We start from the raw sequence: 26,566 nt of genomic DNA, 5'->3' as shown, positions 1-26,566 counted from the left end.
TCGACTGTTTAAATACCTTTACGATCTCTGTGCGTAATATACTTTTGTACTTGCAATTTCTATGCATACATATATGTTCAGGTCTGTTTCAAACATGGTAGTATTAATGAAATTTCAAAACGTGGAAGTGTAACAAACACCCATAATGTCATGGAATATACTAATTCATAAAAGATTCGAATACTTTCATGAAACTGTGTATAATGTAGAACACCGTTTATACGAACTCCGCCTATCTCAACGAAATTTTAGTTAATGCCCGATTAACTGAACTTTTGTTGGTTGAATTCATTTATCTGAACCTGAGCTTCTATTATACGAACGAAAAATACCAGATAGTGGGGATAATTAGTGAGTTGCTATTGTACGAACTCCAATTATATAAACTGTTTGTCCCCCGATAAGTTCGGATAAATGGAAATTCTACTATACTCAAAAATTATTATTTCAAATAAATTTCACCCGGGCCTGTGCCAGAGTTAGCAAAATGTGATTGCTCGAGCAAAAGTCGTCGAGAAGAAGGAATCTCGGAGTAGCATAAGGACGAATTCAAAGCTCTCAACCCTAAGATCGTCTTCTATGACCTCGTCGGGCCTCCTTCCAATATCCACGATCTGCCAAACGCAGAATCTCTCTCTCCTGCGCTTTTTCCACCCTCAACCCCTCGACGACTCCGCTTCTGCTTCATGTCCCTCCTTTATTTCCCTTCTTTCGTTTCCCTTTTCCTTATTTTACCAGCGTCTACCGAGGTAGCTCCGGCTAAACGACTACTGCATCGATTTTAACCTTGGCTTTGCGGATATATTTTGGCCCCGTTCTTTTGTGTCGGGGCAAGAATGCCAGGCCACTGTGTCTTCATGAAGAAATAGCTTCTCTTTTGCCGCCAGTCTAGACAATGGACCGGCAGAGCGACACGGAACAGGAAGTTAGCCAGACTTTACCAACTAACCCCCTGTAATAGTCTCTGAGCGGATGGAAAATGGATATGAAGTGGGCGATTATTATTTGGGTGTTTCGTTTCACAGAGTTTGGCAAAGTGTTTGTTTGTTCATTCATATTTAGGCGTTTTACATTTCAAGGCCACTTTGGTATTCTTTTTATAAACCTTTTAGTAATTCATTAACTTTTCTTTCTTATTTGATTATTGTTAGACTGCGGATTTTTATGTAAACTCATACTTTCATGGATACAATTGAAAGAGTAGGAGTTAAGAAAAACTTTGAATATTTTATTGTATAACGTTAACGGTGAAAAATTTCATTTTACACATATCAAAAGGATTAATTTTTTAATCTAAAATACTCTTATTATTTTTACCGAATACTATCTCCAACATCTCGACATTTCTCTAACCATTCACATTACGAATTTCTATGAAATAATAGCTTTTATTCACATTAAGAGGGATTATTACGCCTATATAGATACTGATAATTTGGAAAGTTGAGAGAGAGAGAGAGAAAGAAAAAGAGAGAAGTCCTTAAATCATGGCTTTCTTCACGTACGTGAACTAACGAGGCGATCTCCACGAATCGGAAATGCTTTAATTAATAGTTGGTCCGCGCTTTCAGATTCTATATCACCGGATTACGGACCAAGGTGAGTTGATCGCGGTACCTAGATATTATAAGACGATAACATACGAGGCGAAAGCAACCTTGGACCAACGAGAGATCGGAGCCTATCGACGATCTCTATCGACTCTTAATGGTAGCGATTAACGAGTGCCGATGTCAAAAGCACACTCACCTCGTTAACGCCCACGCATTTCCGTTAATTAATTCCGCACAGATCGTGTATCCTCGTAAATACACCCAGAGCCCAGTGTCGTTTCACGTTCAGATGGTGAATTTATGAACGCGGAAAATGGGAATCGTTGGTCTACTTCCAACCAGATGAAACGGTGAATGAGTTTTCGAACCAGGATATACAGAGTAGGTTACAGCGAAATACAGGAGCAAAATTTTGTTGCGATATTCATGACTTGTAATGGTGAGGGAAAGTTGCCTTTTATAGTGGTAATTTAAGCTGTTGAAATCTAAATTGGATCAATAAATTTGCTGAGGTGCGGCAAACTAAAGAATTATTTTTATTGCCTTTAGCAGTTTCTCACGATCTCTGTAATTCACGTTTTATTTTCCTGTTTTATGTTTTTCTTACTATATAACTATATTTGTCACACACTCGTAACACGGATTTGTAAGGATCGAAAGTAATTTCAATAACGATTATTATGTCACAAGAATTCCTTATTCACACGATATGATTGCTAACATAATTTCATACATTCGAATTAAAAACATCGGCAAACAAATCAAAAGGGATTATCTAAATTCATTTGAATTGCTGAATATTTTTACACACATCTCTGAACGATTAGGTGTGTTCTACGATACAGTCGATCAAACAGGGACACCATTTCTGAGATTGAACAAGTCGATCGCGCCTATACGATCTGTCCTCTGCGATTAATTTTCGCACTAAGGTTATCCAATCACAGGTTACCACCGCACGGTCAAATAAATCAACGGTATCGATCGTCATTGACACCGTTGCGGAATCGAACGCGTTATGTATATCTGTGTCGAAATCAAGGAACGCTTGACTTCGCTTTTCGTCGAGTGGAACGTGATTAGCTAGATCGAAGATGAATGCCTTGGTATTAGTACACGTGGCAGGTGTATCCGATTATAATGCTGTATGTATATGATCGGACGAATGCTCGACGAATTGCCATATCACACTGATTCTATACATATAGCGAGTGAGTGTAGCGATTCGAACGTCGATTAAATACTATCGTATCGGAGCAGCTGAAGAATATGGAAGGTATACAATAGATTGTTGACTGTTGTTGACACAAACAAGAGAAAATTGAGTTGGTGAGGTTCAAGTGCAGAGACAAATTTCCAAACACCTTTTTAGAAGTATTTGAAGCGTCAAGATTTATTGTATCTTGAGATTAATCACATTTTCTGTAGATGTCCTAATACTTATGAATGGGAGCGTGTGGCGTTGCACGAAAAGTAAACGAATGGTCGCAGCATCAACAATTTGAACCGTGACGTAGTGCGTCGTTAGTGTCCCGAGTATTGTTGTGGGCTCAGGATGTTCACGTTACGAGGGCGGGGAACAGATAAATTGCTCGTTGAAACAAAACGATCTTGTCGACTCTGTCAGGGCTGCTGCGTGGGTGGGAGGCTGGAATCATGGATTGGCGCTTTTCAGCGCGTCAGATCGCTCCTCAAAAGGACACGAATACCACTGTAACCATTTCGTTCGAACATCCGCGAATCGTGTTCCTATTTTTTACGATCGCTTGCGATCCACTACGAAACTACTCGTTCGCAATTCCGAGATTCTTTAACCTGTTTTACATGTTTTTCAGTGGGTGCAATAATCCATGCTTCGATGGATTTTTATATTTTCGTTGAAGAAAGTACAACATTTTTATAGAACGTTTAAGCAGCAATCTAATTATGCTTTTTATAATTGATTAGTATCTCGATAAAATACATAGTTCTTCAAATGCAAAGTATTTTAATTAGCAACGTGCAGAAATACGTAGAAGAATATTAAGTATGAAAAGTTATTCAAATACTGTTATACATATAATTCTGTGGATTTTATTAGTTTTTCAATTTATCCATTCAAGATATATCTTTAAAGCATCAAATATACATAACTTTCGATTTAAAAGAAGAGTCTTCCAAGTTTTCCTCATAAAGTTACATACATCCACAAATTTCTTAAATTCAGAATATATAAATTTCTTTTTACGGCCTTCAAATGGAAACCACGACGTTCAATGATCCAATATCTTGGAAAAAGCGTACAACATAATTCCACGTGAAATAGAAACTAAGTATTTCCAATTCACCCAACCATAAGTGTCATCCTTTCAAGGTCGCGAAAGCAAACCACTCGTTGTCTCATAATCTTTAAAAATCGTTGAATTATGTCTAGATTTAAGCATTAGATTCAGCTAGAATGAAACATACGATAATCACTTATTATTCACGTTATAGTACCACGCCAGAATAATTTACTTATAATTCTCAATGAGAATTGATTATAAAATTCTTCCAAATAAAAAAAGACCTTTGCATTATGATAATTTGCTGTAAATCGGTCAGCACGATCGACTCTCAGCTGTCGTGAATACGATCTGTCCAGCGATAGTGATCGATCGCGTGGGTGACGAAACGAGTCTGCCTAGTTTTCGGTTCGAAAATGCAAAAAGTCAACCGTTGGCTGGATTTTACATGGGAAGAAGATGCGTGTTAACGTTTCTCGCACACGAACGACCGTCGAACCGCACGACTTTCTGGAAATGGTGATGTTTCAGTTTCTCACGTCATTGTAACATCGCAGGTCGTGAAAAAGAGTACACACGTGCATTAATTATTCCGACGCTCGTTTGCGACGTAGGGAATTATGTTCTGAGAGTTGCGAGTATTCTCCTGGATCCTGCCGATGCTTTTTGCTCTGTGATTTTAGACGTGGAACAGCCTTTTTTTTTATTTACGGTTAGAAGGAAGCTTTTGTCATATTTGGGAGATAATAAAGATAATGGATCCGTAATAAGCCTAATTTTGAAAATAATTTGCTGTAGGTATTGTAATTTCCTGGTATTTTTATGCATAAAAGGTTTTGGTATTTGTAAGTCCAAATATAGTAGATAATTTATTAAGAAACCTAATCTTTTAAATAATCCAATGCAAGTATAATAATAATATTCTTCTGTTTCTTGTATAGAAAATTATATTCGTTTCTATGGGAGGAATTTCTCTTGGATAAGATCTTAACGAATTAAGATTTAAGATTAGAACTTTCGATTAAACTGTTTAATTATTAAATTAAATTAAAGATTAAGATTTTCGAGACAATTGTTTGCTAAAATTATATAGTGTAACCATTAATAGATCTTTCGAAATCGAGACTCTATACTTGTGCAAAACGATACAATACTTTTTACAGTATAATATAATATAATATAATATTGTACAACGTGAAAATCCTGTTGTAGGAAAGAACTAAAAAATATTGGATCGATGTGCAACTAATTTTCGTATATTTCATTTTTCTCTTTTTTTAAAATCCTTTCGCTACGAAGGACGCGCATTCACGTCACGATAAAACAGACGCTTGTTTATGAAGGGCGCGCATATGCTGTACACTCTAAACAGCAAGTAAACACGCGCTGTTACACGCCGGAAAGTCAGCGGAAAAACGCGGAACCAAGCTGGCTTCTCGTGTAAATCGCAAAATATAAATGCAGTTGCAAAACGTACAAATTTTACCGCACCGGAACAATGGAATTATCATACTTCCATGAGCAAAACGCGAACAAGCAAATTAAAGAAGAAAAAAGTAAAAACTATTTTCCATTTGATATTATTTATTTAATCTTTTTATATTTCTTCTTGTCGATTCGCTGTTTAGATAGTTAATTGTTAATAGCTAAATATTTCCGTGATTTCCAACTTTCATATATATATATATTTTCAAATTTATTTCAAACTTTACCAATATGATCATGCTAATCGGGTCTCATAACAGCGATAACAAAATTTCAAAATATTTGTATAATACTCGTAATATTGAAGTGTTCGAATACTTTTAATAAGCTTGTGTATGTATGATATAGTTGTATTAGCGTACAAAACTTTAACCGGCGCAGTTTAAAGAAATCGTAAGTTGACTGAAAAAGAATTCGAAATGGAATGTTGCGTTAACGCAACGTTATTTCTTAATATCTTAAGCACATTTCCACGCATAAAATAGCCATAAACGAAGGATTCTTTGGTGAAAATCATCTCGACTCGCGAGATTCTGGGAACGCGGTGCTCGCAAACGAATCGTCTGCGGTTCACAATGCCTTGAAAGAGAGTTAGTGAGGAGCCGATAAACGATTGGCCGCTCGTAATAACTTCTTTAACGAGCCGATAATGCCTCAAGATGAAAAAAATGAATGTTCGTTTGCCGCGCTGGAATATAAGCAACGAACGAAAAGGAAAAGGAAAGTGGGTGCAAAACGAGTAGCATGTTTCTGCAGTCTGGTAATCGAATGATATATCCTACCATTCATGCTAGGAAAGCGTTCGTAGAGAACAGAAGCGCAAGAGTCCACGGGGAAATGGGCCAGAGCTTAATTCCTTTCCCATTGGAATTTATGTGCTGCGCGGAAACAACGCGTTCGAGACAGACGAAAGGTGTAGTAGAGCGTGTTTCAAAAAGTTGTGTCTTTCTCATCAACTAATTGACTTTATTTAATTCTATGATTATAACCCAGACAACATTTTTGTCCATGGACTTCTTTCATTATCTCCATCTTTAGTATCATATTTTACGTATAATTATATTTATGATACACTAAGAAAAGGCAGTTTTCACGATTATTTATAACTTGAAAAATATACGTTTCTCTCATCTGTCCCGATTACTAAACTTAAATTTGGCTCACTGTTATCGAACACCTTATAAAAAGACACAAAAGGCGGTGGTTGTTGAAGATCAGATGCGTTGAAGCACGCGCGTTCGAGTGGACGTTCAGTGGAGCAGCTTGATACGACATCGAGCCTGTTCTTTCTCTTTTTCCACCATCTTTTTTCCTCTAGAAGCAAGATCTAAGCCATGGACCGTAGAAAAGTGATGGTTTGCTGGTGTTCCCGCGAGGAATTTTTCTTTGGAAAATGGAAGGGGATCGAAATCAAAGGAGCGCCGGTCCGTGTGAATTCGAGTGCGCGTCTTGGGGGATCTTGAAGGTCTGTGTACGCGTCCGCTTGGTTTCAACGCGGTAAAAGAAAGAAAGCGTGGAGGAAAAAACGTGCCCTGCAGCACGCTCGACTTCCGCTCATCGCCGATTAACGATCCTCGATTAGAATTTACTGACTCGTGAAATGGAGCGTTATTACTTTTATACCTCCTTCTTTTCGCACGTTTTGCGCCATCTACGCGCCGTCTTTGTCTTCTGGCCGTTGTTTAATATAAGTAGCGATAAAGTTGAATTAACTGTGTTAATTATTCAATTTTTGTTGAACTTATGAATATAACTCTGTCTTGAAGCAATTATCAGGGAAAAGTATGTTTTTAAAATTCAAGAATACAATATTGAAGTTAAACTATACTAGAGATTTTTTAAAGTTCTAACATGTAGTAACAAACTCAATCAAAGTATAAATAACATTCTTTTCGGAAAAAGCAAGAATACTGTAACATTTCATGGCTATCGATCTCTCGTGACTATCGGGAAGCGAATCGCATAAAAAAGATAATTCGACATCGATTTCATCCGATTTTTCGCATGAAACAGTGATTCGAACCTTCGTTTCTTCTTCTTCTATCTTACGCTCGTGTGCGTCACATCGATAAAGCTAATTTTATTTTGCGCGGTGTTTCCTCGCCGCGAAATTCGATGGTTGTTCGGCGAAGAAAGAAAAGTAGAAAGATTCGAGCTCCCTTTTTTTTTCTCTCTATCCGTTCTTTCCACCCTCCAGACTTTCTTTTCCCCGGCAGTTTCGCAGCCTCTCTTCATTCCCGTGGCGCGTAAATTCTAATGGGAAACGAATTAAGCCCTTTTTCCTCCCCTAACCAGGGAACGAGTCACTCTCGAGATCCGTCTCTCGAACCCGTCGAGTTTCCATTTTGTTCGCTGAAAAAACGACCGCTCTTGCCGCCATTCTACACAGTTTAAGGGACGAGAAAGACGAAAATGGAAGAATTGGCGATGAAGAGAGAGAATAAGACAGCGCAATCATATTCACGTGTGCACCCGTTGATGTATACATAAAACGTATGCGGAAACCACACATAAACCACTTACCAATACGTCAATCATAAACAGCACATTGAAGTTATACATACTGTTGCTTTTACACAAGTTTTCAAATTAAATTTTATATGACAATTAAAATTTACTATTTGTTATTAATTTCTCATTAATTTGTACATTTCGCTAATGATTATATACCGTTGCTAAAAATCAGTTAGTGTCCCAATTTTTACAAGCAAAATTCTTTTTCGCAAAATACACTTTGTATCTTCTATGAAGATATCTTTTCCCTTGCCTTCGGGGATAAAAAATTGAATCAAGTTTTTGTGTTTTTCAAAAACCTTTGCCTGATTTATTCATTTTTCCAATGTGGAATGTCTTATTCTGTGGGAATCAATCTCAAACAACGCACAACTGAAAGATGTCCTCTGGATCAAGCCAAGAACTGAAAAATCCAACGTGTTTTCCATAGAAACGCGCGTAAACTCCGAGTGACCGAGGCGTAAAGTCCTCTCGACTTCTTTTTCCGATTCGACTTGCCGGCGTCAGAGGAGGAAAATCTTTAAAAATGAAAGGGCGTACTGCCGTCCGTTGCATGGCCATAGAGAAAGAGGGGCAGAAGTGTCGAAAGAAAGAGAGAGAGAGAGAAAGAGAGAGAATGCAGGGCTGTGATGGACGAAAGGATTTTAATTGGAAGCCAGAGGAGGGCAACGATGGTGGTAGCGCTGCCTGGCCAAAGCTCGAGATAGGGTGAGGTGAACCGTGAGGGGAGTGTGCTGGAGGAAGGTTAGAGGGATGGAAGGGATAGTAGAGGCCGCTATGGTGGTTCTTTACCCTCGTTCTTCGCTCCCTTTATCCTCGACTACGTACATTTTCGCGCGCGCGTACACCGCCTTGAACAAGCTGTAATATACGTGTCTCTGTCTCTGTATATATTCGTGTTCATGAGTATTGGGACACTTAGGAAGAGTTAAGTAAGCTTCAAATGTTATTAGGAAATTATTGTAACATTTAAGAATTATTATCTCATTTGAAACTTGAATAATATTAGGATCTTATTAAAGACTTTAAGAATGATTATCTTATATGAAATCTTAATATGAAGAATCCACGTATTCAATATTGTAATAACAATTATGCTAGTAAAATATATAGTATAAAATAATGAGAAATAATACTTATAATTTTCTTGTGGAATCAAGAATTAGAGTAAATCATTCAAAGAAGATCGGTATTAGTCAGATTAAATAAACGATTTTGATTGAAATATACGAGGATTATGTGAGAATACACGGGTGGCCGATAATTTATGGGCCGGCTGACACCGCGACATTTAGTTGTATAATAATATCGCGAACACGGTTGATCGGTTAGTATTCCAAAGTTCTCGTGAAAATTTGCCGGCAGCGCAACGCACGCTAGCTACTATATCAATTTGCCGTAATTGAATTGCGTTTCGATGAAATATACCAGAGCCGACTAAAGTGGCGCTATCGAGAGCCGCTCGTTCGATTGAAACGGTCACAAAAGGAGAATCATTTTTTACCATCGAAATCGGCCCAACCTACTATGGCCACCAAAACCGAGCTTTGTCGTGCTGAATTATCTAAACATCGAACACCATATGAATCATGATCTAGAATGTGATGTAAATTTTTATTCTAAAATACATAAATTAAATTTCTTAAAAGACAACAGACAATGCACAAAAATATATAGCATATTGTTTTGTAAAATATATAGACGTTTCAATGTATTTATAAACTATTGTAGCTCTTGCATCCATAAATTAAATCTTATTATAATAGAAAAACAATTTACAATACAGACAGATACACAATATATTTTCCATAGGATATATATTGTAGATATTGTAGTATATGTATAAAATGTCGTAGTTCTCAAGACCATAAATTAAATTTTTCATATTAAAAACCAGCAGACGATGCAAATAGGTCTACAATGTATATCTATATCTTTTAATAAAATATATGGGTATTCTGCTATATAAAATCTCGAATGCGCAAAGAACTATGGCTAAATTAAAAACAATTTTTATATGTTACGGATACGTGCGTTAAGTGATTAAATAAATTATCGTCTCATCGCTTTGAATACCGTATCGAACCACCATGACTAACAACTATAAATAGGACTTTGTAATTTCCTCCATCTTCCATAATTATCTACGACTATTATATTCTCCTAGTAAAAAGAGAATATATTATTTTAGATCATGTATTACGTGCTAAAGTCTTTTTTTCATATCTCGGGTCACATCGAAGGAAGGGTATATATTTGAAAATGAACCATCGAATAGCGTGAATAACCCGGCCTGTAAATTTTCGAAGCAACCGATCAAAGTCGATCAAAGTTTCCAACTTCGACACCGAAACTTTCCAGAAAGAGAGAAGGGAAGGTAGTGGTGTCTGTAAAAAGACAAGATCGACGTGTCCCGACTGAAAACGTACATCCGGAAGGGCTTCTGACGCAGGATGTGAATTATATCCTGCCTCGTGCCGAGATAATTATATTCTGGTGGATCCAGACAGGCATGAACGCAGACCCTCTATGAAAATATTATCGAAAGAATATTTCTGGTCCTTTTATCAGCCAATACGGCGCATGTCAGGCCACTTTTAAAGTGTGTTCGATCTCTAGTATCTAGGATCTGTTGCATTTATCACGAGATTATCTTAATTAACAAATACACATCCACTTTTTCAGCCTTCATTATCCACAAAAAAAGAGACAAAGAGGTAAAAAGCCACGGAAAATGCTCTCAATTACATATCATATTACAATTTATAATTGTCGCTTTTCATTTTTTGAATAACCTCGCCCTAAAAAAAATAAAGATAAAAAGCAAATCGTACTATATAATGTTACGAGTTGCATTCGGTATGCTGTTGGTCCATGATCTCCATCCTATTACACGAATTTGTTTCGGGATCGCGATTCCCATGGTACACGGGAACCCAGACTTACGCGTACACACATTTTTTTCCCCGTGGCGTACTCGTTTTAGTATTAATTCGTTCCGGTTCGAAAGCTAATCCAGACACGAGGCTAACCCTTGTCCATTTTCCTCCGTTCCGCTCCCCAAAATACATCGATTTCGGTCTGGTGATACGTGACCAGGGATCCCAATCGTTTGCTCACTTCTCCCCATCGTACCAACGGTAAACGTTACGCCACCATCTTCCTTCATGTCGCGTTTTACTTCTGAACGATTTAACACTGGCCACGATTTCCTACAAAAATTAATTCCACGCTCTGTAGAGTTTATTCGGAAATTTTATCACGAACGCCCACTCGCGTGATTTTTTTTTTAATCAATAGGGTATACATCGATGAAAGTTTACAATTCCTCTCCCTCTGTTGTACTCTTCGATTTTTGCCGAAGGGTAAATTGGAGCGAAACGTCCACGATTACAGGCAATTTCTCGGTCGATGTTGGTAAAGCAATACGTATTTCGGGAAAGATTAATTCAATCCTGTAAGCGAGCATATTTTTCAGAGTTTGTCCAGATCAAGATTCGAGGAAATCCTAACATTCTTTTGTAGTTGAAGAATTTATGATAATGAGCATTAAGAATTAACGAGCGAAGTCAACCAGTAAGTCGATCAAGCTCATTAATAACGAAACATAAAACAAAAGCCAGAGACATTCGTTATTTGGTCAGACAAATTCGAACATTTAGAAAGCCATAGGAACATCTCCACTTTCCCAAGCCGCAATTACCATAAATCAAACCAGTAATCCCAAGCGTCTCGCCTAACCTACAACACACATAAACCTATTTCTACACGCGACAGCTAATCGTAAGTGCTAACAAGAGAGCAACAGAGAAATCACGACGCTCTTTTTTCGTTTGCTCTTGATTCCGATCGAAGACGCATGCCACGCGGAACGAACGTAAGCGAAAAAGGAAGAAAAGATTCTTCAGGTATATCTTTGGCGGAGGCTCCCTTCTCTAATAAATTCCATTAGACATGGGCTCTTGCTCGCCCTATATTATGTTACGCGTTTCGACGTGCATTCTCAATGGGCGCACATCCATTACGCGGCCCGGTGCGACAACAACCGTCCTTGCCCCGCTCATTCAACAAAATCCTTTTTTCTCGGGACCACTGGGCCCTCTTTTCCTTTCTAACGTTTTCATCGTCGCGTTTACGGGACCCATGGCGCTGAATCTTTGAAGAAAGAGGACTTAGTAGGTTCAAGCAACCGAGTACAATTCGATTCACCAATGTGTATTTGTAATAGCGATGAACTCAAGTAGGTTCAAAGATGGATCAACTACGCTCCAAGCTTCTATGTAGTAATTCACAGAAACATTCGGACGTTTACAATAGAAACTTTGTACGAATTATTATGCGTATTATACGAAACTTTCCCAAGTTTCACTAGCATTGTAATGGTATGCGACTGTCGTGATTATATCGAGAAAATTGAAAATTCATTAAAAAATGTATATAAATACAAGATACTTGTTCCAAACATACATTTATTAAAAATTTAGTACAAGTATAATCTGGAAACAAATTACCTATGTTGCACCATGACCTATAAATTATGGAAATTAAGAAGTTAAGAAATAAGGAAGAAATATATATACTTCTAGATTCTTCAAAGTAAACTCTTGAAACTTTTGAGACTTACTTGCTGAGTCTCTGTAGGGCTGACCCCATGGCACTGAATCTGGGAAAGGAGAGGACTTAGTAGGTTCAAGTAACCGAGCATAATTCGATTCACCAATAGGACCCAGATTCTTCGGCAACGTGCTCGGTCTGTATAGCACGAGATTCATCCTGGATTACGGGATAGTGAGGTAGCCTTGGTCGTTCTGGCGCTGATTCTTTATGTAGTTGCTGTCCTCGTCGTTGCTCTTTTCGTCCTTTTGACGCGACCCGATCGGCAGAGAAGAAAGAATCGGCCGTGTAACGACCGACACAATGACTACTCCCGCCGATCTATTAGGAAGAATAACGACGTGCTGCGAAGAGTCTTCTGCTTCGATGGCTTCTTGCTATTCTTCTTTGCCTCCTGATGCCTGGGCGCAAAGTTACTTACACTGTTATGTCAATGGCGGCTTGTAGATTTTGGAAGTGGATTGAGAGGTATTGTGATGATTCTGTTGAGTTGACGAATACGGTATGATTAATGCTACTAGTGTTCGCTTTGTTGTGGGATAGGTTGAAGCTGTTCGAATCTTTCCTAATGATATTAAAAATAATAGTTACATGCGTCTTTTGAGAATTTTCAGAAGCCTGAAAATTGTCAAAATTCTTCTATTCTTCTATTCTTTGATAAAACTTCAATACTATTCTGATTAAAAAATTAACTCGTAATACATGACATTATATATAAGAAAAGATTGTCATTACTAACATTTATATCATAGGAAAATTTCTCACGACGATATATATATATATATTTTACACTTGGGGCTTTCACAGGAAATTGGTCATTTATTATTAAAAAGTATTATTAAAATAGCACTTGAAACTATAAAAATATACTACATATAAATACTATATAAATATCGAATACGAAAGTTGAAACTGTTATAATTCGATCTTCATAATCTTATCGGAATATTAATACACCAACGATACTATTAAAGTTTACTACGTTAAGATACACAACAATTAATATGATACTAAACATTACTAATATGACAGTAATCGGCACAAAATGATACTTGACAGATTTTAAAATTTACTCATGCATAGTCTATTTGTATCTAAATATATTTTGTACAAAATATAATATTCGCCATCCGAAAAAAAACCGTACCGTACCGTAACAAATAAACATATAGAGTTAAACAATTCTATGCAAGTTCATAAAATTCATTCGTAAACGTGGCAGATAATTCGAGATGAAGCAAGTTTATTTGTTTATTGACGCAAAGAGGCTTCCGCAGTGAAACGGAAGAGAGGGAACAAAATTGTAGTCGTATAGAGGTTTTCGAGGTTTCGGGAGTTTATTCAAGCTTCGATTGTACGTAATATTAGATCACTTGTACAAGAGACCACTGGTTCTCATTCTTTCATTTTCCTCGACGTTAGCTTGATGTTACTGCAATTTACATGTCCGAAGCTTCTTTGGTGAACCGATGCATGCTGCTGGTAACACAAAATGGCGGGTCGCCCCTCGGGGGAAAATGTCGAAACTGAGAAAGTTCGCTCGTAAAAGGGTCGAGTGCTCTTAGTTGAAGGCGATGGGGCGAAGGGGCGAGGTAGTGCAAACAGAGCACGAATCGAAATTCCCTCACGAATCGTTGGGGATGAAGAAAAAGTGAGAGACGAGCGATTAGTTGCAGATTGGGAAAGTCTGTCATTTTACAGAGTGAAGGTCTTTTTCCACTCCATTTTTAGCATAAGATAAGGTAATTACGATTCGACGAACTAGCACTTATTGCTGTCAATATTCTGAAGTTAATTGTACGATAAACTTCACTTATTTGAACATTCATTCTCCTTATTCGCCGGTTTCGATGGTGTCTTCAATAGAAACTGTATAGTTTCAGCCTGAAGAAGCAAACCTTGTTTGCCAAACGTCGGAGCATGGTGCAAACTAGGTACAACGTATTAAAAGCATGATAGAAACTCGAAGAAGCACCCGTGTCACCTAATCATCGCAAAAGTTTAAAATCCAACATTCTCTCGTCTTTTTCATATCTTTTTTCTTGTGCTTCTTCTTTGGTACCTTCTTGCTCATGCCCTTCCAGAAGAGCACCCAGTTCTTTATTCGTTCAGGTTTCTCTCTGCTTCCTGTTGCGTACCAGTCGATCAAATGTCAGAAGGACGTTCTTTACAGGCGTAAAAAAGGGCTCGAAAGGATCCAGTTCATTGGCTAATAGAGAACGTAAAAAGAACGCAGCTCGAGTTTCTTCGACGGTCACCCTATCCGGGGAGCTCTGGTCTGTTAGGCGTTTTAGATTGTGCCCGATACAATGAAAGAGAAAGAGAGAGGGAGGAAGGGAGAGAGAGAGAGAGAGAGAAAAGGAGAGGGTGCTTCGAATCTGACCGGGCTTATAATCGACTTAAAGAACCCAGAGACTGCTCCACTTTCCGAGTATCGACTTCGAGGAAATCTAAAAATGAGTTGCGACCCTCTCTATTCGGCTTGCTCGAGAAACTAAATTTATGGAACCGTTGCTCTCGGTGCGGGATAACATTCTTCATAATGGAATTTCGATTCTTTTTTCCTGAAACTCTTCGAGATGAATGTAGATTTAACGTAGCCTCGCATTCGAAACGCGTCTTTCCAGTCATTTCTGTCTTAATTGTGTGAATAAGTTAATATAATAATACGATATTATAACAAGCTGAGCTGCGGATCTTTGTAGAAATTCATGTTTTCATGGAATGATTAAGGTAATCTGTTTTCTTTATTAAGTATTATAAGCACTTTACTTCGGATATTTTATACATTTTTATACGAATCTTTAAATCTCCTTTAAACGATTACTAATTTCATACTGAGCTCTACTTTCTTGTGGTTTCATCAAATTCAAAACTACCTTTGCTCCTTCACCTCTGTAAAATCAGACTTGCCAGTAATTTTCAAAGCCAGTAGCAGGATCGATTCTACACCAAACATTTCGTTCGAACAAGCCACGAATCTGGTATATTGCTTCCTGAAGACCATCGATTGACGCGCGAAAAAAGGATTGTTATAGAAATTCCAACAAAGACTTCTGATACATCGACGACAAAAAAGAAAGGAACGACAACACATCTTCCGTTATTGGTGTGTGCTTTTCGGAAAAGTGGAGAGGAAGAGAGAAAAACGAGGAAAAAAAGAGAGAGAAGGGGTGACATTGTTATACCTGGCACAGAGCACTATTACAAAGCTGTGAAACTGCCTTCGAAAAATTTTCATTTCGCATCGTTGCGCAGAGGAGAGAGAGTTTTGCGATTCTGGGTCACTCCCCCTAGTCGTTGTAATCCCTGTAGCGGCGGCGAAAGCCTGGCTGTGTGAAACGTGCCTAATCGCGAGATCGGCTCAACCCTTTCGCCTCGATGAAAACCGCCTGGCCACCTGCCCAGGATTACGCTTAGACATTGTTCGAGTACCTGGAAGAAGACCCGGCCCAGTAATCTAAACCACAACGTTATTTTTAAGCGGGATCGAATTGTCCTTTGAACGTGTTTTAATGGCAGTTGTAATAGCGGTTGCGTGGTATTTATTGTTTGGAAAATTCAGAGAAAAATTTTTGATATACGGTATAGATGCTATTATTTAATAAAACGTTAACTTTATAAGAATACAAAAGAGATTTAGGCATGCGGTAAAATCATTTGAAACTAAAATAAGAAAGAATCCGAAGGTTAGACAATAAAATAGAAAGTTAACATGAAAACAAATCTAAAGCTCCAAAGATGAAAAAGATCTTCTAAAATTTCTGAAATATTTCAGTTATCGAGATATTCACGGATATAATTAACAAGTATCTCTTCTCGTTTGTTATAGGGTGTTTGTTGGACAATTCGGCGCCGCGGGGCCCGCCCGATGTGCCACCCCGTAACCCTACAATGAGCCGCGTCAACGGAAGATTGCCAGGAAGTCACGCAGCCAGCGATCACGAGCGTGATCCCGACCTCCAGCCGTCCTGCCTCGTACGCACCTCATCAGGCGGCTTCTACAGTATACCAAGTGAGTATTAGGGGTTGCTCAAGGCATTGATTTACGTTCTCAAAGCGAAAAAGAGGCCACGACAAAGACGTGGCAAAGGGGTTTCACTTCCTCGAAACACAAAGTTGTACGATTACGTATCTCCGCTTGATCAGCTCGATAATTGTTTGAGCTTGTTAAGAAACTGCTGGATGAAATAAATCAGAGCCGTTCTTTCGATGACGACACGAAAATTATAGTAGAAGATCTGTTGCTAACGTTTTATACTTGACAAGTTTTGATACATTAAATATCGTATCAGAATTCTTTGTGTCTTTGGCAAATATAAACTATGATTTAAATCGACATTAAATATCGTTTGGGTAAAATTTTGTGTATAAAACGTTTTATATATATTACTATATATATCGAATATATGCATTTATTTAAACTATTTGATCGAGAATTTCGAAGATTTCCTAAAAATATTCAAACGTCTTTTTGTGGATTCGAAGTGGTGGATTCTTGGTAATGTTTGCATCGGATCTCTAAATAATCGATCTGTAGATAAACAGAAGCGAACTTTACACCGATCGACATTTTTCCAGGATCTCGAGAGTTTCCCCAGGATGATATCGGTTAAAAGTGTTTGAGAAACAAATATCTAGAGAGCAAGATTGACTGCCTAAGAGACAGTAGATAAGGATTCTGTTTGAGATACGTAGCTTTCGACTTTGCGCCAAGCAAACTCTTACAGCTTTTGCGTTTTTCTGTTTAAACAAAGATAGATTCTAACACTGTATTATACATAGCCATAAAGGTTTCTTCAAACGTTGCAAAGTTACATAAGGATTTTTCGATCTTCTCTATTTAACAAGAATTTCATTTTCTATTTAACAAAAGGATGAAACTTCCGAGGAAGATTTCCGAGGATATCTAAAACTAGCCTTAAACTGACACGAAGACTGACCCCAATTTCATATTTTCGTCTAATTCGCGTATATAAAAATCCAACGATCAAAAATCTGGTAAAAATTAAATTTTTGATCGTTAAGACGACACACCATATGCTATCAGCAGCAGTAAATGCGTTTGAAATTGAGAACTGGCTCAAACTTTGAGATGATCTTAGAAGAGTAGCGGTGATTCGAAAGATTCTTTAAAAGTTTAAGAAAATATCGATGATTTAAAATTGATTATATAGATTTTAGTCGGTTATCACAGTGACTTGTGAAGTTTGTTGAACGAAAGTAAAAGGGAAAAAATTCTTGGAAGAAAAGTGTTTGGAGGAGGTGTGTCCACCGATAACACGGACAATGTTTCATCGAGGGCCATAATAAGAAGGCTTAACCAAGGAGAGGGGGAAATGACTGACGTTTCTGACGAGGGTAGTACACGCTGTAATCAGTGGTAACCAATGATGGGCGGGGGTGCGATAATTTTCAAGACGAAGTTTCCTTCTAGCCGTTATCTTATCGGCCAACCAGGACCCCGAGTAGTTTCTAGAAAATTTAACGCTTTTGTCAAAAATCTACTTTCGTTATTTGTCGAAATATCCAAATGAAAGGTTCTTCATTTATTTTGGAAGAACAAGTAGAGCCTGTTTCCTAGAAACTTTAAAACAAGTCGTTCTACCTATATAGAATACTTTGAAAAAATTTAAAGAAGTTGATCTGTATAGAATATTCTGAAAAGATGTTGCGAAAAGTGTTGAAAGCTGTAGGAAATTGCTACTCAAATATCTGTCACGTTAATTTTAAATATACTTAACAGAATTAATAACAGATTCGATATAAGCACTGGGAAATGATTTCAAATTTTTGGTTCATAATGTGTACATATAATCAGTCATAAAATTTTCAAAGCTACTAAATCTTTTTCTCTAAAAAGAGAAGAGATTCTTCCTTAGTTCTTGGCTTCAATCAGTAGCCCCAAAATTTTCCACATTTTCGCAATAATTTTCCATCTACGTCGGAGCTGATGACCGAAAAACTACCCTAAGAGACGCTTAAAACGATTCTCTCTCAGAACCAGCAGCTAGGTAATCGAAATTTACCAGAGACGCACAGCCATGAAATGACGTGCCTCAATGTCCCAACAGTTGAGTGCATTCGACAGAGGAAAAGCATACCGTGAACAGGCTTTTCGAGACGCTTTAACAGCAATCTACACCAACTACAGGGAAAACATAGACGAAAACCGAGCTTTCTGACGTTCTGAACAACACAATAAGACGCGTTCCTTCCATGTTTGGTTGCTAACTAAGGAAGGACTCGAAATTTTCTACGGTTCAGACGACCCAGGCGCCAAAAACGATTCTCTGGCAAAACCTCGGAACACTTGAAAGCTTTATATAGCGTTTCAAAAACGTGGGATGCGGCTCGAACGGTGATTTATGATCTCTCGACTTATTGACCCTCGGTTATGACACTGGCTGACGCTTATGACCTTCCACAGAATACTTTAGGCTCCACCTAAGGTCGATCCTTGGTCTTTCTCTTTTTTCCTCCCTAGTCTGGTCATCGACACAGCCACCAATCTTTTCTAGGCTTTTGTCCCTTTCGCCGCTGTCGATAATGCACTTCTCGGCTTCGTCGAATCCGTCATCCGAGTGTTTGCAAAATTCTATGGTCATTCATCTTTCCTAACGGTTAGGCGAATCATGGTTGTGGACATTGAGATTGTATCGTTGTTGGAAGAAATACGTGTATTTTCATGTTCCTCGCTATTTTTATACCACAGATACAATTTTTTGTAGGTACTTTATTTTTTAATGTTTTAATCAATACGACTTCTTCCTGTATTTTTATAACTCTATTTACATAAAATTGCAATGAAATAAAGTCTCTCTTACATCCCCTATAAATAACATAATCTCATAAAATTATCTTGAAAAGTAATCAAACAACAAAATCCTTGCCTCGTGAATGCTTTTTTATAGAAACATGTAAAAGTACCGCATTGAAATACTCTTGGAAACCCTTCGTTTTATTCTTACGTTAGAATTCGCTGCTTCACCCTTCACTCGTTACATATACCTGATGAGCAGGAAATCGAAGCGTGGGAAGACGAAGGTCCGCAAAAGTAGACCCCAAGCCGATAATTGCAGGTCTTGCCGGTCGTTCGGCCCCAAAATTTGATGATTATGGCATTTAGGCAGATATCCGTGATTATGGGGATTCTGGACTGCCTCTTTGCCCATTCGTTTTGCTTCTTTATACGTAATTATCCGCCGCACGAGACGATGCCTAATGCCAGGAACCGTAGAAAAAGGGATATGTCTACGATTAGCGTGTCAGAATTGCCTTAATCACTCACCAGACTAACGTGATTTACTTTCACGCATTGAAAATACCTGTCAATGTATAACATGGTGACTATGTTTTATTGACTAAGGTTTTTATTGGTTATTGAGGTTACATCTAGAAAATATCTCTATGTAGATTCTTTTAAGGATTAAATTGTAATTTATATGTGACTTTAATCTGATAGAGTATTTTAATTATTATTATACAATTTATATTATGAGAAACTAAGGTAAAGGGTTTTAAAAAACGGTAGTGCTCTTGCAAAGTTTTCGAATGTTGGTTAATTAATTTTTCTCAAGTTCGAGTAAATTTTTTAGTGACGTTAAGTAAGCAAGTGCATTAGCATATATTGACAAAGTAATGCTTGTAGCTACTGAATTTACTTAATTTCAGTAACATCAAGCGAGTAAGAGTTAAAAAATAAGGATAACAAATTTACACACGAGTGCGTTCACTCATCAGGTAACATTACAGAATGTTAAATTTATTCAAAAGTGGCTTATGGGGAGTATTTTTATTTCATAACAATGACCAAAAATATCCAATAATACGTGACAGTCTAAAAATATTAGAAATATTACATCCAATTCGATGCAGATTCTAAAATTAAAAAAAGATAACCCATAGGTAACATAAATCGAATATTTATTTTTTTATTCGTCACAATTAAATGAACAGTCGAAATAACCAAAACCTCTATTCTTTGAAAGCATTAAATCAAGTTAGGTAAAGCTTTATTTTACTAGTACATTTACAATATTAATTGGACATTTATGTTCTACAAAAATTAGACAAGCAGTTTACTAACATCAGAAATTCTACAATAAATAAATAAACAAACCATCATGTAGTTAAAGATTTTATTAAAGATTATTAAATCATTTATTAAAGATTAATTGGTGGAAATTTGGAAGAAACCTAATCCAAAGTTAATATGTTCCAATATTTACTAATAATTCACCTAAACAGAGCTTTCAAATCCTAAATCCTCTCATAATGGGTCACAACCTAACAGGTAGATCATTTCACCATGAAATCAAAGCCTTTGCAATGGTACTCGATGAATGGCCATCACTGACAGGTTAATTGTACCCTTTTTATCTGTTCGACATATTTATTATACACATTTCTAATTACTCGAGGTACACTTAATTAGAGAGGACACCGCGTATGGGCGGAGCTGTCGGAAAAAATGAATTAAACAAACCTTCGCGTCTTCTTTCTTTCATTTTTTATTCGTTATACGACCAGGTAAAACAGGATTATTCATTATTATTTAAATATCAATCTGCATTAAAGGCTAATGGTGCCCCATGATGTACTACAAGTTTGATTATCCGGTGCAAAGTTCAAGATTAAATTTTAAGATATTTTGAAGCTTAGATGACTCGAATAACCCTATCGTGAAATATGGCGGATAGAGGTTCGCGCACTTTGCGATGCCAGACGCGGCGACCTTTTCTTTGCACCGTGTTCCACCGATACAACCCAAAGACGAAGGAAAAAGAGGAAGAAGTGAGACGGTGAACGAGGCCCCGTGTTGAATCGATAAGTACATGATTCATCGTGGTTTCGGTTTGAATTTCAAGCGGCCAGACCACAAGGTACATAAGGAAAACTGAACACCTTGGAAACACCACAAGATCGTCCCCATGTAAACGATGGTGGTTTTTCTAGCAGGCCACTCATCGATCCCTCGGACTTTCCTTCGAACCGAATAATTGAAAACGGCGTTGTATAATGAATACTAATATAGACGGAATCATTGTCCTTAAGTATTTTCATTTTCTTCTCACGTTTCATCGTATGCATCGGGTGAATGCGATTGTTTAAAGTGGAGTTAGACGATCATAATTTATACGCTGGTGAAACAAAGTTGTGTACTCATATGTTGCATACATACATACATACTCAGTTGTTCACTCAATAATATTGAGCCATCAATGTATTAATGTGAACGATAAATAATGCCTATTTAACTAAACTGGTTAATTAGTATAATACGCTATTATTATTCCTTTTTAGTAGATTATTCTTCTATATTGAACTCACTTAGCGAAAGCATCTTACTGAAAATGTGCAAATTAGAAAAATTAAGTCTGTTATATCTCTCTTTACATTTCTTTTATACAAATACGAAACAAATTATAAATTACTTTCAAAATGAAAATAAATAATATAAGAAGAATTATATAATAAAACAGTTACATTGCAAGAAATTATTTATACAATAGAATACTTTCTATTTTTATATAAAATCTTCGAAATAAGAATATCTATTTATAGTCACATCGCTTCCAACTTTCTAACTAAACTCGATTTACGTATGTCAACTACGATATCTTCGGACAAAGCGTTAAACAATTGATAGAACACGATGCAGAGCACATTGTCAGATTTTAATGGGATTAGATCGGTGACTCTTGGATTGCTGCTTCGATTGCCCGACATGTACACCAATGAATTATTTCGTACAGAAAGGACAACAGCATGATACTGTATAGAAAGAATCGCGAAGATATTACACGAACGAAGAAAAACTGAGAGAGAGAGAGAGAGAGAGAGAGACTGAATAAAAGTTGGGTTAGGTAAAAACTAGGGCAACATTTCCCACGAGAAATTTCGTCGATCTGCAACGTAACAAATTGTCTCTATCGTTCTGTTCTCTCTTTTCACAGAGATACCGAAGAATGAGTACAACAACAAGAATCAGTCCACGGGGAATAGTCCAATAAAAGTCGAGCTACAGAACAACATGGACAGGTAAGCCTATCTCATTCTCTACCATACGATTCTATTCTATATAAATAGGCTTCTGTATTTTTCGCTTTTGCTCCTATAAAAAGATGTGATGCTTGAACAACAGACGGCGCAATTTTTAAATTTTGCTCGCTCCTAATAATTAAATGTCTGAATTCATTGGAAACTTCTGCATCAGATTCTATCATCCTAATTTCATTTGGATCTACAATTATGTTAAAATATTGCGATTTATTAAATAACAAGTTTATATTTGGTATCAAATATATCATGAGAATCGATGTTCCGACGAAATAATTTGCTTGAAATAGACAGTTTATTATTCGAAAATTTATAAACTTTTTTAAAGTCTTGCACGACTTTCGAACCTTCATTGTTCGAAAGTTAAAGGGAAGAAGAATAAAAAAAGAAAAAGGGAGGCAATAGGTCGTGGAAATTTCGAAAAACGAACGGTGCTAGATCGGAACGAATGAACCGTGGCGAACAATGGCTTCTTCGTGTTCTCTTCTTGAACAACGGAGAACGTACTCAAGGGAGATCTCGTGAATCATCTATTCAGATGGTGTCGTACAATGAGTCAATGTTTGAAGCTGAAGTGTCATCCCATCGGAGAATGGTTTTTGTGCACGTGACACCATGTTACCGTGAAAAATCGTGCGCTTTGGGACCACGAAGCTCTATAGATCCTGAAGTTTTACTAAAACATACTCTAAATTTACTAAACCGTCGTAAACTAGACGTTATAGGGATTCTGGTTTCGTGGAAATGTTCTTATTGTATTAAAGAGGACAAATATTCGTCGAATTTTTATTTACTGGCAAAACTTAATCTTACTATTCTCGAATTGAATGAACATAATACGATATTTTTTCTTTAGGAAATATTTTCATTTCTCCTGGAAGACGATAATAAATTTTAAGATAGTTTGTGGCTTTGGTACACCTACAAAATGTGATACGTGCAATTATCAGTGAAGTCACGAATGAATATCCATCGATCGTATTAATGAAACGTCAACTTGTATAACAAAAAGGTGTCATAAATCACGAAGTAAGCTCTTCACAGAAATTCAGTAGAAAGGAAATAACATTTTTTAGATTTCTTTGCTTTTCAAATAATAAAGCACGAACAACCTCAAACGAAAATACACGAAAAAGAAAGAAACATATATACTTCCCACAAAGGATTCTGAACTCCAGATTTAAAACAGAAAAAATCCAAACTTCCGTTCAAAGTTTCTAAATTTTTCTCGACTCATGCAACCCAGACTTAATTCGTACTCTAAATATTTAGACGCAAGAATCAACTTGATCGGTCATTTAAAAAGAAAAAGGGGAGAGGGGAAGAAAAAATATAAAGAAAGAGAGAATTCGCGCGATTTTCGATTGCACATAGGGTTGTAAAGTGAAAGAAGGGGAAAGATCTGCGCGAATAAGACGACGAGGACGACGGCGATGCGTCTGGCTTTCGTTTTCCATTATCGCGTGATGCAACGAAAGCAAACAGGCAGCCTCTCGCTGCTCGGAAACCCGGCCCGTCCCGTTTAAATATTTTTGTTAGACGTTTCTGAGTTACTTGGAAACGCGCGCTTCCACGTTCAGCATAAACATACTCCAGGAGCCCTGGGTTGATGCTTTTGCGCGAGAGCACGTGACGAGTACAAATATATTTGCCGCGTATCAAACGACGTGAACCGGCGTTCCGCTTCCTTTGAAATCAACGTTCGGAGACAGCGTCGAATCATACGGACCGTGCTACCACTTTACGACTCCGCTCCGGATATACGTATCTTACATCTTCTTTTAATCATTAAAACTCAAGACAAATTCTCCAATTTTGTAGGAGGGTTGGTATCGTGACTTTTTTTTCATTCAGACAAGAAGAAATTCTTTAACTTTGGAAGAAAGTTAGCAATATGGCGGTGTAACGCAGATGAATTATGTAATTTTTAAATTGACTAAAGTTTGATAATTTAATTAAGGAAAGACACGAAGATCCGATAAAGAATATGAAAAGAGCTCAAAGCTGTTTCAAGAATATGACGAGTCTATTCTTGATGAATTGATTTCTCAAGTTTGATGTCACTAAAGATATAAATCTCTTAAAAACGTATAGAAGAATTGGATAGAAAGTGACTCGATGAATATGCATATTATTTAAATAAATCGTCGCTTTTAGTCTCTTTAAATGGAAGACGATTCTACGACCTTTTGTGTTCCTGCTATTAAAATATTCGAAATCTTTCTAACACAGTAAAATTTCCTGATGAGAGTAAATAATCTTTGATGTATAAAGCGGAAGTAAAATGAGATCAATTTGTTGATTTCAGGGTACCTTTACCGTATGGCCACGCGCCCTCAATGATCCCAATGAGGAGACAAAGCATTCGCTGCCATTTTGTCAAAGGGGTCGACTGGTGTAGCTGGAAATTAATTGCAATGATACTGCTTATGGTCTCGCTGTGTATAACGGCGGCACTAGCCTACGTAGTAGGTAAGTCGTCGTCTAATTTATATTCAATCTTTGTACATCTGGATTAAATAAACAAATGTTTACATCATTGTTCAATGAAATAATAATTCATTAATAAATAATAATTAATTGATTTTACTTGTTGGTTTTCATTGTTAAATACACGGTAATTTCATAAATAAGCAAATCTTCTGAATCATTAACGATTTGATTTACTATCAAATTTGTTTTCACATGGATCGAAGATTAGTGATATTAGATTAGATTAGATTAGATTAGATTAGATTAGATTAGAAATATTTATAGCGAGTAAATCATTAGAAAACCAAATAAATATAGAGTAATTTTATAAATAAATAAATTAGTCTTTTAAATCACCGATGATTTGGTTCGATATCAAGACTTAGCTTTTAGATTCTTAGATTTTTTGTGCTGAACATTGAACGAACTGAGTAGAAATATTTATAGCGAATAAATTTTTAAGAAATTAAATGAAGTACAGCATCTCTATATTCTGTAATATTTAAGTGAAATACTACTGATTTACGAGTTATCAAGCATTATGGACAATATCGGATTGTTCTACATGTTAGCTGATTTTTATCAGTGAGATCCACAACATAAATTCTGCTTTAAATAAATGATGACGAATTCTACCTAAGATCACCGAGATTATCTATATTATTGTTCTATAAATACATTTACGTGAAAACTAAAGCTTTACTCATTTACATCACGATACAAATACAATTACAAATTTGCATCACGATATACCTATATCGATAGTTACGAGTACCTCGTACGATCTATTTTCTGACTGCAAAAAGAAGTATTTTAAGATTTCATTCAAAATTTCTATTCTCTTCATCTCGTCACAGTGAAAAACATCAAAGACCTTAACAAAACCACCGTTCAAATTTCAGTTTCCAGCATAGTGAACCGGTCGTACCAAAGCACGAAAGCCTGCGCAGTTCTGGTTGGCGAGAACTCGGATACAAAACCACTGTCCTCGGACGGGAACAAGACCTCTTCTTCAGCAACCGCGTCCTCGTCGCAGTCGAGCGGGCGAACACGGCAACAAGCATCCTCAGGAGGTAGTATTAACCCATCGGCTAGCATGTTAGAGCACGCGTACACCCGTAAACGTAGGGACACGTTTAACCAGCATGCGTTGCACCAAACTGTCGCATCCCGCGAACGTGAACAGCTCTCGTCGACCGTGACAAACGAACCGACGTCACAGTTCAACGAGGATCGTCCTGGTATGGTTAATGTGCATGAAACGGAGCATGCGGACGATCAAAAATCTTCTTCGTCGTTGCCTTTGTCATCAACGAGTCCATTGGGATCGTTGCTTCGTGCGAATGTCTCTGACTCTTCGGTTATTACTAATAATTACACCACTGCCGCTACATCCTCCTCTGTTCACCCTGCTGCTAGTGACTCTTTCGTTTCACTTAACGACCAACCTCCAGAGAGTCAAATCAACAACGATTTCACGCAGTCTGAGTCGGATAATTTAGATTCGATTGTTGTCACTACAGAATCGATCATTGAAAATCGGGCTACAACAGATTCGATCACCGAATTTAGCGAGTTTGGTGAGTCGAGTGGAGACAATGG

The 26,566-nt window shown here is 37.2% G+C and overlaps 1 protein-coding gene across 8 annotated transcripts in view; it reads left to right on the top strand.

Moving 5' to 3' along the window:
• LOC100642498 (teneurin-m) overlaps positions 1-26,566 on the top strand; it is a 653,003-nt gene that overhangs the window by 601,260 nt on the left and 25,177 nt on the right. For all 8 annotated transcript variants that reach the window (XM_048410160.1, XM_048410161.1, XM_048410158.1 and 5 more), the window contains 4 exons: positions 16,263-16,445; positions 22,390-22,474; positions 24,801-24,964; positions 25,867-26,037. In XM_048410160.1, the coding sequence (XP_048266117.1) occupies positions 16,263-16,445; positions 22,390-22,474; positions 24,801-24,964; positions 25,867-26,037 (603 nt within the window). The remainder of the gene's footprint in view (positions 1-16,262; positions 16,446-22,389; positions 22,475-24,800; positions 24,965-25,866; positions 26,038-26,566) is intronic.

Source organism: Bombus terrestris, chromosome 11 (genome assembly GCF_910591885.1).
Source record: "Bombus terrestris chromosome 11, iyBomTerr1.2, whole genome shotgun sequence".
Lineage (NCBI taxonomy): Eukaryota > Metazoa > Arthropoda > Insecta > Hymenoptera > Apidae > Bombus > Bombus terrestris.
Note: the sequence above shows the minus strand (reverse complement) of the source record. Positions and strands in the feature narration are given on the sequence as shown.